The following is a 13834-nucleotide window of genomic DNA, read 5'->3' on the forward strand; positions in this document are numbered from 1 at the left end:
TTCTGTTTTGGCTGGGGAAATGGTGCCTTCCATGGAAAGCACCTTAATACTACTTTTAAGCTTTGTAGTGTGACTCTTAAACAGGGTCAGTGCTAGAGCATCGAGTCTGTGTGGGGCAGCGTCTGCCACTGGAGTTCAGAGGAGCTGTGTGTTGGTGGAGAACTTCAGAAGAACCAGGACATTCATAAACTGGTGTAGATGAAACCAACAACCTGTTCTTACAGTGTTGAAAGCTAGTAGGCAGAGCACTCCATTGTATGGCAGGATTGCAGAGAGACTCCACAAACATAGCAAGTATTTCCTGGTATCAGTAGTAGTGGTTTGGCGGGAGGAGGTTATTGTTGTTATTAAATTCTTAATAGAATTGGCTTCAAGCAGGATTTTTAAAATTAACTCCATCACTGAAAAGCTCACAATTTTGAAACCACATCCTGAGAATACCTTAACACTCAGCTTTCCTTGGTCTGTTCTGTTTGCAGTTGTATGGGACGTTGCGGGTGATCCTGGAACCTCTTCTAACTGATGCACCTTTTGTGGGAGCAGTGACCTTGTTTTTTATGCAGAAACCGGTGAGTCAGTCCTGGTGCAGGTGCTTGAATAACAAATGCCTGATTGTTCAGTGCTCCTTTTGAACTCTAGGAGGACATGAATGAATTTGTCCTAAATTTTTGTAATAGTGCTTAAAAAGTTACTTGCTTCACTCTAAGAATGGGAGTGCTGTCACTCTTCTTCTAGTGACAGCACAGTTTCCTAGGCCTTTGCTGTAAGGGTCCTGGCTGGTGGATATTTCCATTCATAGATTTTAAATGCAGTCATCTTGCAGACCATTCAGCCATGGTTGACTTTTGAAAGCTCTCCTGTTTAAGGTCATGTGCCTTGTAGTGAATTGTAGTTTAATAAAATATGAGAAACCTTTTAGTCTTGTAAGGACCAGTTAGTTATCTTATGGCACACAGCTTTGCTTGTGGGTTATGCTCTGCTTGAGTTCATGGGAGTCATATATTTTTGATCTTGGATGAGGTGTTCTTGTGTTTAGATTTAGTAGCACTATTTCAGCACATGAAAAAAAACCCCTTTTTGTTTATTGTAAGAGTAGGGATACAGACAACCCCCTGCCTCAGGGCATAGGCCAACCTCTAAGTGAAAGGATGAGGAAACAACTTCAAAGTCTAGGTAGAGTTGTTGAATTTTCTGCATGACCCCAGGGCATCTGCCAGTGGCCATTGCTAAGGGCTGATGCTGTCTTTCCTTGTGCTTGCAGGTTAAGTCCCAGTGATATCCTCATTTCAGGATGGCAGATAAAATAGATAAGGGAATTGATACCAGCTGTTGGTTTTAATGTACAGTTGCAATCAATTACGGGTGCTGGTTTTCCTTTCTTTAAACAGCTGGCTTTGTTTTAGAATAATTTCCCCTTTAAATTCTACATTTATTTTGAAATAAATTTTAATAGTCCTGTATATGTTTTCTCCCTGCTCTTGTTGTAGCATTTGGAAATCAACTGGGCAGGCATGAGCAACCTCCTGGATGTCCCAGGGATTAAGTGAGTGTCTACTTTATTTCTCTTTATTCATATTCAAAAAGCCTTCAGAAGTCTTCAGTAATCATCAAAGCTGTTCTCAAGAACGTTGTGTAGAAGGTTGTGTTGTGTGCTGGTTACTCATCCCATAGTATGTGGCTGTGGAGTTTGCAAAACCTGAGGAGGGTGCTTTTTACATTCTGTCAAAATTGCTTCAATTGCTTCACTGAGTTTAGGATGGAAGTAGTAAATCCGTCAAACAATGATTTAATGTTGAGAAATAGTTGCAGTCCCTCTGACAAACTGAAATACAGTCCATGATAAAGAAAACTGCACCAGATTTATAAGGAGAAATGTTCTCTTTTCATGTAATCTACATTTCAGAAAATGTAGCTCTTCCCCAATGCTTCCTGGGTTGGTGTTGCACATAAAACTTGCACATCAAGGGTGAAAATCTTAGTGGTTCTCAGTACTGTAAGTTTCAAACTGTTTCACCAGGTTGGGGATTAACTTTGTCTTTGTTCCTTAGTGTAAGGAGAAAATTCTGTTACATAAGACAAAATATATTTGATTACTCAGCCTTTGCCTTTCTCCCTTCCAATGCAAATGCAGACATTTCTGTTCCCCACTGTTCTTCTGCAGCTCATGGCTTTTAGACTCACAGGAAGTGTCTTCTTTAGGTGCCAGTTTATGCATTAAAGGGCCTCTGAAGACTTTTGATGTTGAGTGAGAGGAAGCTTTCTTTTCCTCTTAATGTGAGGCCAGAGTGGCCTTTTGCCCTGAAGTTTGGCCTGAGAGCTCCAGATTTTATCAGAGGAATTAATCTGTTCTTTTCTAACTTAGTTTCCCTAATCCTTGCAGGGAGAAATTATGTAGGTGTTCCAACCTACAGCCTCTCATATAATTAAGTGCAAATTTAGTGTCCTAAATTTTCACTCCCTGGTTCTCTCACAGGGATTTGAACACAGAAATCTTTGCTTGTCATGAGCACTGCAATGAGAGCTGGGAGCAAAACTTGCCTGACCATGAAGGGGCTGAAGTACAGGTTTAGCAAGAGCCCTCCCTTTCAAATGGATTGGGTTTACTTAAGAGAGGAAAGAAACTGGATGCAGTTGTCTGTCCTCATGTACAAGCTGTGTTTAGTTGGGTGCACCCTGAAGACCCAAGAGACAGAACAATTCTGTGACATTCCTGTGGGGATTTTTTTTTACAGGAAAGCCAACAGCCTGACCAAGGCTCATGGTTTAACATTTGGAGTAGGAAACTACTTTGCTTATGTGTGAATCCAGCCTCCTCTGTGGATTGTGGCACTTTTGTTACACAGTCTTACTCTGATAAGCTGCCTTATAAGCACTAGATTTATCAAGAAGATGAAAGTATTTCAGATACTTGATGCTCTTGGGTTTTCCTCTTAATATTGTCTTTTGCTCATGACAATTTGTAGTGGGATGTTGAAATCCTCTCATTAATCACGTGGAGAGTACTGGATATATCTATGATTAGCCACATATTTCTTGCTTAGGAAAAGTAGTTCAAATTAGTTTTCCCTGCCATACAAAGAGAGCAATTGTAAAGAAAAGATTTAAAACAAAAAGCTAAAAATGTGTAAGTTGTAATTAGGCCAGAAGATTGCCTGAACTCCAAGACAGTACCCTCAATTCAGCCAATGTGATCTCCAATTACTTAAACCAAGATTTTCCCTCTTAGCACAAAATATTCCAAGATACAGAATTTTATCTTTTGCTTGGTCTTCTATTAAACTAAATGAGCTTGGGACTTTTGGTTTTTTGGGGATTGGTGGGGTTTTGTTTGGTTTTTTGTTTGTTTGTTTGGGGTTTTTTGTTTTGTTTGTTTTTTTTACGTGGCTGGCTTCTCCTTCTATTTTACAGTAAGGTGTCAGCATGCGACCAAGAGCAGGCAGCAGTGTGCACTAAGGCCATGTTCCAAGTCTTAAAAACAAACTACCTCGAGGCCTCGAGTCCCCTGGGAAATGGGTGAAACCTCCTGATTCCCTCCTCACGGTGCCTGTCCCAGAAGGCACATGAGTTTGCCTTGTTTGGGTGTGTGCATGATGTCACACAGCCGAAGCTCCCATTCATCATTTACAACCTGCTACAGCCAAATTCAGTCCAGCAGTAGGGATGCTTCTTAATGCAGACTTGCATCACTAAATTGAAGTTGAATGGCCACTCTGCAACTCCTTTTATAGAATCATTTAAATTGGAAAAGACTTTTAAAGATCATCAAGTCCAACTATTAACCTAACACTGCCAAGCTCACCACTAAACCAGGTGCCTAAACACTGCTTTTACAGGTCTTTTAAACACTTCCAGGGATGGTGACTCAACCATTTACCTGGATGGCCTGTTCTAATGCTTGACACCCTTTAGGGGATTGTGGGCAGCATCACTCACTTTGCAGTGCCCAGTTTCTTTTGCTGTGCCTCATTCTTTAGCTCTAACCGAGTTGTGATGGATTGTAGAAACTGAGGTTGCTTTTTTCCCCCACCTGCAGTGTAATGTCAGACTCCTTAATTCAAGACTTCATTGCTGCACGGCTGGTTCTGCCGAACAGGATCACAGTGCCTCTGAGAAAGAACATGAACATTGCCCACTTGAGGTTCCCTATCCCTCAGGTGAGTTTTTTTTTTCAGTGAGAGTGTTTATCTTCCTGAGTGTGCATTTGGCACCACATGGGTGCTTGCAAGCTTAGTGACTTAGGATCCTGCATCAGCTCTTTTAACCTGAATTATGGGCTTTTTGTAGGTGATATTTCAGAAATATATCAGTAGATGTTGGATAGTTCATAATTTGGGAGGGGGGGACATGGACACTCGGGGTTCCTACCCTTTCTATATGGCATAAGGAGTCTGTTTAGACTCTGAACTCATTTACCAATTAAACCTTTAATCTCTAACTGAAGATCTGTGGTATACTGAAATGAGAGGATAAATACATGAGCAATGAATGTCCAGCTATTTAATATTTTTACTAATGCTCTGAAAGGGTGTAAATAGGGAACTTGGAGGGTGACATCTCTTTGTTACAGAAAAAAAATGGTAAAAAACCCCAAGAACAAATCTCCTAAATACTTGACATATCCAGATCTTCAGTCTCCTTCATCCATCCAATACCTAATAATCTTATTAATGAGGATAAATATAAATGAGTGACAAAAGGATGCTCCCTATTGCAAATGCACATCAGCAAACTGAAGTTGAATGGCCACTGTGCAATAAAATAAGTCCCTGGCAATGGGTGCTTAGTTCCTTCTTCAGTCACTGGGAATTGATCCTTACACTTGATTTGACTGTGGCAATAATGCTGTGTGCATATGTATGCTTCTGATTTAAAAATAAATTGAATATTATTTCCTACACAGTTATCTAGATTGCCTTGTGCATCTGCTTAAGGGTTTTTTCCCCTCTAGGTAAGTGGTGGGAAAAGTGTTTTAATACAGCTGTCACTGGAAATGTACTGTGTCAAACTATGTGTCTTTGCAGAACTGTCACAGTGACTGCCCTTGCTGCCTGAAATAACTAATTTTAGGAGGCAGCATATTATAATTACCCAAAGATTGCATTTTCATGACCAATTCTGTATCTTATTTTATTCAGGGGGTAATAAGGGTTCATCTGCTAGAAGCTGAAAACCTTGTCCAGAAAGACAGTTTCCTTGGTGCGATCAGGGGGAAGTCTGATCCATACGCTCTCCTTCGCGTTGGCACGGTGCAGCATCGAAGCAAGACAGTTTCCCGAGATCTTAATCCCATTTGGAACGAGACATTTGAGGTACTGAATCTTTTGATCTCTCCATCTGTAGGATGCACAGCTATTTACATCCCTGTGCTTGGTGGACCCTCTCTTACCTGACTGCACTGGAGCAGGTGGACTTCCTTATTACTCGATTGAGGCATTTCTGTCCCTTAAACAAGTTCAGATTTACATTGTAAACTTGAAATGTCATTCAGGTTGATCTCATTTACATGTGTGGGTTTTTGGAGGAGGTGCAGAGCCCTGCTTTAAATATCAATCAGTGCAACCGTAGGCTGCTCTAGCATTGGTTTCTCCCCACTTATTAGGGATACCAGTTTGAGGAGTTTAACTTGTAGTTCAAAAACAAGCAAACTGAATTTGAAATATTTTCTCCTATAATCAATTGTATTTGTTACGCAGTTAGCCACAAAAGAGCAGGGAATGTCCTTTGTGTCTTATACAGCTGTGAAATGTCACGTTCTTGTCCACAGCTTTTTGGTTTTAATCAATACCTCTTTCTCCTCCAGTTTGTTGTTCATGAAGTGCCTGGTCAGGACTTAGAAGTGGACTTGTATGATGAAGATCCAGATAAAGATGACTTCATGGGCAGGTAAATTAGCATGACCTTTGCTCGGGGTCCAGTAGCTGCTGCTATGGGACACCTGGATTATTTATATTGGCAATTTAATACTCTTGGAAGCCATTCCCTTTGCCCAGATATTGATACCAAGTTATTAGTTTGTAGTGCAACTAACTTTGAGCAAGGTAGAGAGTGGCCCATGCTCCTACAGGGAATCCTGCGAAGCCATTAGAAGTGATGGTTGCCACATAACTTGAGATTTAAATATTTCAAGGGAGAGATTTCAGAAGTGTAAGTGCATTCCGGTGCATTCCTCCACACAGGCAATGTGGAGAAGTTGTTGTTTGGAGCAGACTTGAGTGGGGGCTTTTTTGGTGGTGGTTTCTTTTCTCCCCAACAGCAGTATGCTATATGCCTCAATATACACTGAAATGTTTGCTTTTTGCCTTTCAGCTTGCTTATAGGCCTAGTGGATGTAATGAATGACAGAACTGTTGATGAGGTAAAGATCACAGCTTATTTCTAAGTGTGTTGGTGGTGTATGCTTACATGTGCTCATTTGTACTCCCCCTCTGCTACTGCAGTATTTCTGCGTGATTAAAGCTACCTTGCACGCTTGCACAGTGGTCTTTTCACGAAAAGAAAATACCTTCACTCAGAAAACTTACAAAGTAGCCATTACAATAATTTTTACAGCCAAGCTGGTAACCCCAGACAGCCCTGAAAGCTACACTGAGCCAGCAGTGGGGTATCTTGTGTTTGTATCTTGTGTCCCATATGTACCAAAAATTTTGTACAAGGCTGCAGATAAGGTTCGGTGAAGCAGTCTGATTGCTGAGGGGAGAAATGATCTGATCTTATGGTCATTCATCCTGCAACCCAGCACTCTGCAAACAATGTCAGGGTGCCTGTCTTGTGCTGCTGCTGGTTGGAAATATCCATGCACTTTGCCTGTATATGGGTATCTTATTTCCATTTTTTCTGGCTTGTATTTGTAAGTAGATGGACGTGCTACAATTTATGTGTCAAAAGTGCAAGTTAAAATGCTCAGAGTACAACTCATGTAGTCTAATGTACATAAGTCTCAGAGACTGCCACACACATATAAAAATTATTCTACCTCACAGTTCTCAAGTTACCCTTTGTTGTCTCTGTTTAGTGGTTTCCCTTAAGTAAGACAACAAGCGGACACTTGCATTTAAAACTGGAGTGGCTTTCACTACTAAATGACCAAGAAAAGCTACATGAGGTGAGTATGTTTGCTTGAAGGATTCAGGTACTCTGATCCCTGTCCAGTGATCAACAAAGGAGTGTGTAAAATTAGGAACCCCAGGGCAAATTCATGGGAGTTTATTTTTGTCTGGCAAAGTTTTGATGTGATTCCCTCCCTGCCACTCCTACAGAGGATGGGCATTTGCTTGCCCCAGATCCCTTGGTAATTCAGGAGTAACTCAAATCTGGCAGCTCCTTTTGCTTGAATTGGCAAACCTTTGTTTGACTCACTGCAAAATAGCTTCTCACAGGTCCTTTCTTTGAGAGTTTTTCTCCTCCCTCTTCGTCTAGGATCTGTGTAGTACCCCAGGCCCCTGAAATAACCTGTACTAGTCATAGACAAATACACAGAACTGGTGCTTGGTAGGACAGTATTTCCAAATTGTTGCTTGTCCAGCAGAATTGTTTGGATAAAGCCCATCTCCCAGGGATGCTGTTTCTTCAAAACCAACCAAAACCGTTGGAGTTCCACTGAAGTGAATAAAATTGTTTCCAAGCTTTGTTCTGCTAATACTGGATTGATGTTGATATATGTGGTTGAAGCATGTTTTCAGGTGTCTTGCTATGCTGGGGAACCCAACCAGTTCTGCACTGAGGGATTGATGAGCATTAAGGCCAGTGCATTGAAGAGACTTACACGTCTTACTGGTCTGCTTAGAACTGTCACACTGTATTGGCTTCTGCTCTTCTAAATTGCAAGTTTTAGGAGAAAAGCAGAGAGCTGCTTAGCCTTCAGAAACTGCCCTTTGAATTTTGTTATATTTTACATTGTCCTTGGTGGGTGATCATGCCTACCTTGTGTTTTGTTTTGGCTTATCTTTCCTGGCCTTTGCAGGATAAGAAGGGTCTGTCTACAGCAATTCTGATAGTCTACTTGGACAGCGCCTTCAACCTTCCAGTAAGTACAAACCACATGCAGCAGCCTTCACTCCTAACCTTCTCTTTTTAAGACCACAAACTAATTATTTTAAATACTCTTTCACTAATTCAGAAAAACCACTTCGAATATTCAAATGGTGAATGTGGAGCAAAGAAGATCAAAAATAACAAGTACCTCAAGGTAAAATTTATATTTTCCTCCCATGCTTACAAAACAATGTTCTGGACTGTGGGATGTTGTAGTAACTGAAACTGCCTGTGGTTAAAGAGAAATAACCTCTCCACTGCCAGAATCTAAGTGACCAGGGGTTCAAAATATTCATTGAAAGGCCACCCCTGCCCCAGTAAAAGTCTAGGAGATCCAAGTGAGAATGCAACACAGAAATTTTTGATTGTGCCTGTGGTTGTTTATACTTTTATGCTTTGGACAGAGAGTCTACAGACATCAGATTAGGTCATGATAACCTTTCTGCTGTTGCAGAGATTCTTCCCATGCTGAGCTGTTCCAGTTTGACATTGGGGTGGGAGGAATATGCTTGTTTGTGGTAACCTTCCTGTTCACTGGAGACCTGACCACCAAATTCCTCCCCACCTTGGTTTTAGAGGGATTCAGAAGCCTCTGTCATTCCTGCCTCTTCTCTCATAGCTTCTGTTTACTTTCCCCCCAAAGTACTGTATTTTGCTACTGTGATGTAAATGGTGGGTATAGGGAAGAATGTCTTTCTCCCTTTTTTCTTGAGCAAGTTACACACAGTCACAGCTCTGAGCTATGGATAAAGCTTCCCATTCTGTCCAAGTAGCTCCTCTCCTAAGTACCATCTTTACAACTGAGTTACTAGCACTTAATTCTGAACCTAATTGTGAGTGCTTTGTATGCAGTGTTGTGCCAAGACCAGTTCCTCAGCCTTGACTTCTGTAGCTTAGTGCAGAGAAGCACAGTACAAGAGGTTCAGTATTGTTACTTCTGGAAAGGAATTGTTACTTGATGCCAAAGAGTTGCTTCTACCTGCAAGTCCTGAGCCTTGGAAACCAATTCTGGAAGTCCTGTTTCATTCAGGAATGATGAAGACTTCCCACTGAACCTTCAGCTCTCTTCTCTGTTTCCTCCCAGCTTCTGACAATTTTTTAACTGCTCACCTATTGAAACCTAAGTACATAAAACTTTGGCTTAAATGTGTACTCTTGATGGTAAAGACTGTGCTGTGTTATGGCTGGAGGCTTTCCTGTGTATTACACCCTTCAGATGTCCTACATCTGAAAAATATGGTCAGCTTTCCAGCAACTCATTTCAAGTAACAGTAGTGGTGTGATATAGCTTTCTGTAAACTATAAATTTCTCATTTTTTTTTCTGATTTCTTCTTTTTTCCTTGTATTAAATGACAGAAGATGGAACGAGAACCTTCCTCGTTTGTCCTGCTCACAGTTGGAAACAAGACTCAGAAGAGCAAGGTGACGCTGTTCTGTTTTGCTTTCCTTAAATACTCTGTTTTATGGGTGACTATTTCCAAGTAGCTTTTAGGAAGGGAAGGGCTTCTTTTGAAGCTGATGTGAAGAGCTGTAGCTATGGTGATGGCTGCAGAGCCTGGGAGGTGGAGGTCAGTCAGCACATGGAACCACTGTATCACTGAGCTGTGGTGGTTAGTGGGTGTCTGATCAGCTGCTGTACAGATGTGTGGCTTTGTGCTCATTGCCACGGGGTCATACTGGTCAAGACACTCCAGTTCTATAAGGGTTGAAGAGTTAAAAATGATAGGTCTCAAATCTGGCTCATACTTTCTCAGAGCAGGGTGTCATTTGTATCAACCTGGCCTTTGTTTCCCCATCAGAGCCTTTCCTGGCTCCCGTGTATCACAGTTTTACTGATTTTTTTTCTTTTTTTTTTTTTACCTGTACCAGATGTATCTGGATCTCTTCCACTTCACTTTCAGTTCCTTTTTCATTATTTAAAAATTACTTTTACCTGATGAGTACAAGCAACAACTGAGCTCTGCCCTCCCAGTAGCTGCCGTGTTTGCTGTCCTGCAGCTGGATGCAGATGAGGGCAGCCCTATGTTCTTTTGGACACCCAACAAATAGGAATGAATCCTCTTGGCTACGCATGGGTGTATAGGACTGACACCTATTTTCCTTTGTTTCTTCCACCTGCTTCACCCAGGAATTGGGTTCTGCTTGCATTTTTACCTTTTTCGGCTTTCCCTCTCCCTACTACATCATTTGCCTCTCCTAAGCTAGGTAAGACTTCCAGCCTTTCCCTGCTCCTTTCTCCTTGCAGCCAGCAGTCGTGGCCTGGCAGAGACAGCTGGTTTATGGAGCAGCCACAGCCCCCATGGGTGCTTTCCATGCTCTTTCATCCTTGAAGTGGATGGTACTGAAGCTGTGCCATCCTACTCTTCCCACAAGATCTACACCCCTGAAACTGCCCCTCTAGCTTTCCTACCCTTCCCTGTCAGCTCATTGTGGCTTTGGGAGCTGGCTCTGGGTGCCTGCAGGCTGGAAGCAGCACTCTGGCTCTCCCTGGGTGGAGAGGTGGGAGGGAGGAAGCGGTGCCTTGCTGCAGGTGAGGCAGGCTGCTGGTCCAGGCAGCGCTGGCTGGGGCAAACTGCAGCTCACCAGACTTGTTCTTTGGCATTTCCACATCCTGCAAAACTTGTTCTGGTTTTGCCAGAGACTTCGCTTCCGCACGCTTCTGACCTGGAATTTCCACTCTCTCCATACAGCTGGGGTGTAGCATCACTGGATAAAATTAAGAGGGTCACCGTGCCCCTCTCTGGTGATCAGTGTCATGCATTCTGTGCTGCTTACAGAACAAACTAATGTATGTGCTACAATCTTCTTGTTGCAGACCTGCAATTTCAGCAAAGATCCCACGTGGGGCCAGGCTTTCACCTTCTTTGTCCACAGTGCTCATTCCCAGTCACTCCATGTTGAGGTGAGAGAAAAGCCTTTCCTTTGAAGACCAACTGCACATCTGTAGGAAGAAACCTCTTTTATGGAGATCAGTGCTGGTTTTTTCTATGTGGAATTGTCTTGTTCTGGGTTCCTCCTACTTAAAAGTAGAAGAAGGACCTGTTGTTGCATGGGTGATTCTCTGTTAGGTGATACTGGTATCTGCCTTTGTTCTAGGATCATGTAGTGTAATCTGAGTTTAAAATGTGGGATATTTCTGGCTGCAAAGTGCAAAGGAGTTTTTATACAGGTCGGTGTGTAGTAAAGGCATCAATATTTTGCTGTCAGAAATTGCAGCCTTAATAATTCCCAACCAGAGCCCTTCACCTCAGTGTTCTGGCTTGTTAAGCAGTTCTGTCTCTCACCAGCCCCTTCTAGGGCTAGTCAGTCAGATATTGTAGAATTGAACTTAGAAGGTGTATTGAAGTTAAATAGGCTAAACAATTACCTAAAGAGCTTGTAGAAGTTTAGACCAGTTGCCATCCCAGCTGCCTGGGACATTGCTTCTCCCTGAAGCAAGTAGGGAAAGTCCAGTAAATCTCAGGGCCTGGTTTTTCTGCTGAGGCAGTTCCTTATCTGTGTAGTTAGGGATGGGATTTTTACTCCAAACACACTAATTTGTTACACCCCTGAAATACTGGTATCACCCATTTGGAAGTAACCACACTTGATATTATGTCCAGAAGTAAATAAGCTAATTTTGGTTTCTGTCTGAAATACCTTCTTGCTTTGCTTCCCAGTTTGCCAAACTTTTGTTTCCTTTCCCCCCCCCCCCCCTAGATAAAAGACAAGGAGCGGGATAGTGCCCTGGGAACTTCAGTGGTATGTCTGTCCCACTTACTTAAGGACCCAAACATGACTCTGGATCAGAGATTCCAGCTGGACCATTCCAGTTCAGACAGCTTTATTCAGATGAAACTTGTATTGCGGGTATGTTGTTCTTTCGTATATTCATTTGGCTTCCCTAGTGGAAGCATCCAATTCTAACCAGGCAAAAGAGATGAAAGATGACTGTGGAGAAAGGCAGCTTTTCTTCACAGATGAGTAGAAAGTAGAAGTGTGACAAGGTCTTTAAGTGCAATTAAGAGTGTATGGTGGAGCTGAGAAGTATCCATGAAGTTTCCTAATAGTTATTGTAGAGACAAGGCTGAAAATCTTCTCCCAACAATAAAAAGTTAGTCTGAGAAAATCTAAGCTGGGGAAATCAAAGCTCCTCAAAAGTAAGAGACACTGATGCTTAGAAGTCATTTTCTCACTGTGCTCTGGATCAGTGCTTAGACAGTGTTAAATGTATATGCAGTAGTACAAGAGAAGAGAACACTACAGTGAATCCCACAGACTCCTTTCATCTCTAATGGCAGATTCCTGCTGTTACAATTTTGTGGTGAAATTTTCTCCTGGGTAGTAATGCTGGCATTCACCCCAGTGCTTTGGGAGCAGCACTCACTGCTCTCCCTTGTGATTTTTTAGGCACTGAATGTTGAAGAACCTGATCCAGATAGAGTCAAGGCTGGTGTCAATGCCTCAAAGCAAGGTCCCGTGCGTGTTATGGAAAAGGGTGGAAACCAGCAGAAGTCTGTCTCCCCACCAGAAGTCTCAAAAGTACCTCCTGTCAGCAAAGACTCTGCAGCACTTGAATCCCTGCCAAAAAGGGACAGTGGAGAAGACCTGGCCACTAAAGACTGTTCAGCAGCCCCTGTACCAAGTGAAACAGTTGCAGTCCCTGATGGGGCAGAGCACAAGCAGAACCCAGAGCATCGCCCGCCGTCAGCGCTGCACAGCGGAGCGGCAGCAGTGCCCACGCTGCCAGTCGTGCAGGAGCTGAGGCTTGCACCCAGTGTCACTTCTCTGGGTTCTCTGCCTTCCTCTTGCTTTGAATTAAGTAGCAGCAATCTGGACATTCATAAGTAAGTGTTCTTCCAGCTGAATTGTTCTTCTCGTGGGAAAGTTTAGGTATTATAGATCGCTGTTGCATAGAGGTGAATTCAAGGGCTGCTAAGTCGTTTTGCGTCTTGGTTCTCAACTCACAAAGATTTGACCTAAGTATTCCAGTCAACAGCAAAGTAGATTACAGGGCACTATCAGATCAGGTGTAAAGTGAAAGCAATACATCTCTGGCTTTCCTAAGAGATGCTGCACATGTTGGCTTCATATTATTGAAGAGCCTCTCTACACTCCTGGCTGCCATAACACTCATTTAGCAACAGGATATTGGAAGTCTGAGCATCCCACTTCTGTAATATCATAAACCCTTGATAAGTTTCTCTGGCTGCTTAAAGCTTTGAATGCTGTGTTTTATCCAGTGAATTTTAAGAGTGATGATGCTGTCAACAAAGGTTTTGTGGATAGGTGTGCTTGTGTTTGTGTCCTTCCCACAGTGCTCAGTAGCCTGTTCTGTTAATCTCCCTCCTGGGGGGCAGAATGGACCTTGTAGAATCCTTAATGAACTGAAGTATCAAAGAAGGTCCACCTCACTTAAAAGAGCATTAGAGTAATTATAAACCTGAATGTGAAACCCAATTCCTGCTGTTCGGTCTTGTACTGCTGGACTGGTAGATTCTCCAGCTCTGAACAGGGCTTCATTTATAAACTATTTTTAAACCATTTTGAACAATGTTTTTTGGATTTGAAGCCACTTCAATAACATGCAGAATGAAATATAAAGAAGGTCCCATTTTGCATATACATACAAGACATTCTTGAGAGAGTTGTGTAACACACTAACCTCTACTTTGCTGCTCCTTCTACAGCAGGCCATGGAGGGGCTTTTTCAGCAGTTTGTACTGTGGGACTGAAATCAAGTTCGTGCAGGGAAGGCAGGGACGGTGCTAACGGGAATGTTGATTCTGTGGAACCTCTGTGGTCCAGCTGCTTCCTAGAAAG

The 13834-nt window shown here is 42.5% G+C and overlaps 1 protein-coding gene across 1 annotated transcript in view; it reads left to right on the top strand.

Annotated features, from left to right (window-relative positions):
• ESYT3 (extended synaptotagmin 3) overlaps positions 1–13834 on the top strand; it is a 32866-nt gene that overhangs the window by 14690 nt on the left and 4342 nt on the right. Inside the window, exons 7-19 of the mRNA XM_029959888.1 lie at positions 480–569; positions 1488–1543; positions 4034–4154; positions 5136–5309; positions 5801–5883; positions 6307–6355; positions 7013–7102; positions 7961–8023; positions 8117–8185; positions 9389–9454; positions 10848–10934; positions 11732–11881; positions 12422–12858. Coding sequence (XP_029815748.1) covers positions 480–569; positions 1488–1543; positions 4034–4154; positions 5136–5309; positions 5801–5883; positions 6307–6355; positions 7013–7102; positions 7961–8023; positions 8117–8185; positions 9389–9454; positions 10848–10934; positions 11732–11881; positions 12422–12858 — 1535 coding nt within the window. The remainder of the gene's footprint in view (positions 1–479; positions 570–1487; positions 1544–4033; positions 4155–5135; positions 5310–5800; positions 5884–6306; positions 6356–7012; positions 7103–7960; positions 8024–8116; positions 8186–9388; positions 9455–10847; positions 10935–11731; positions 11882–12421; positions 12859–13834) is intronic.

Source organism: Manacus vitellinus, unplaced genomic scaffold (assembly GCF_001715985.3).
Source record: "Manacus vitellinus isolate BGI_N305 unplaced genomic scaffold, ASM171598v3 scaffold_22_pilon, whole genome shotgun sequence".
Lineage (NCBI taxonomy): Eukaryota > Metazoa > Chordata > Aves > Passeriformes > Pipridae > Manacus > Manacus vitellinus.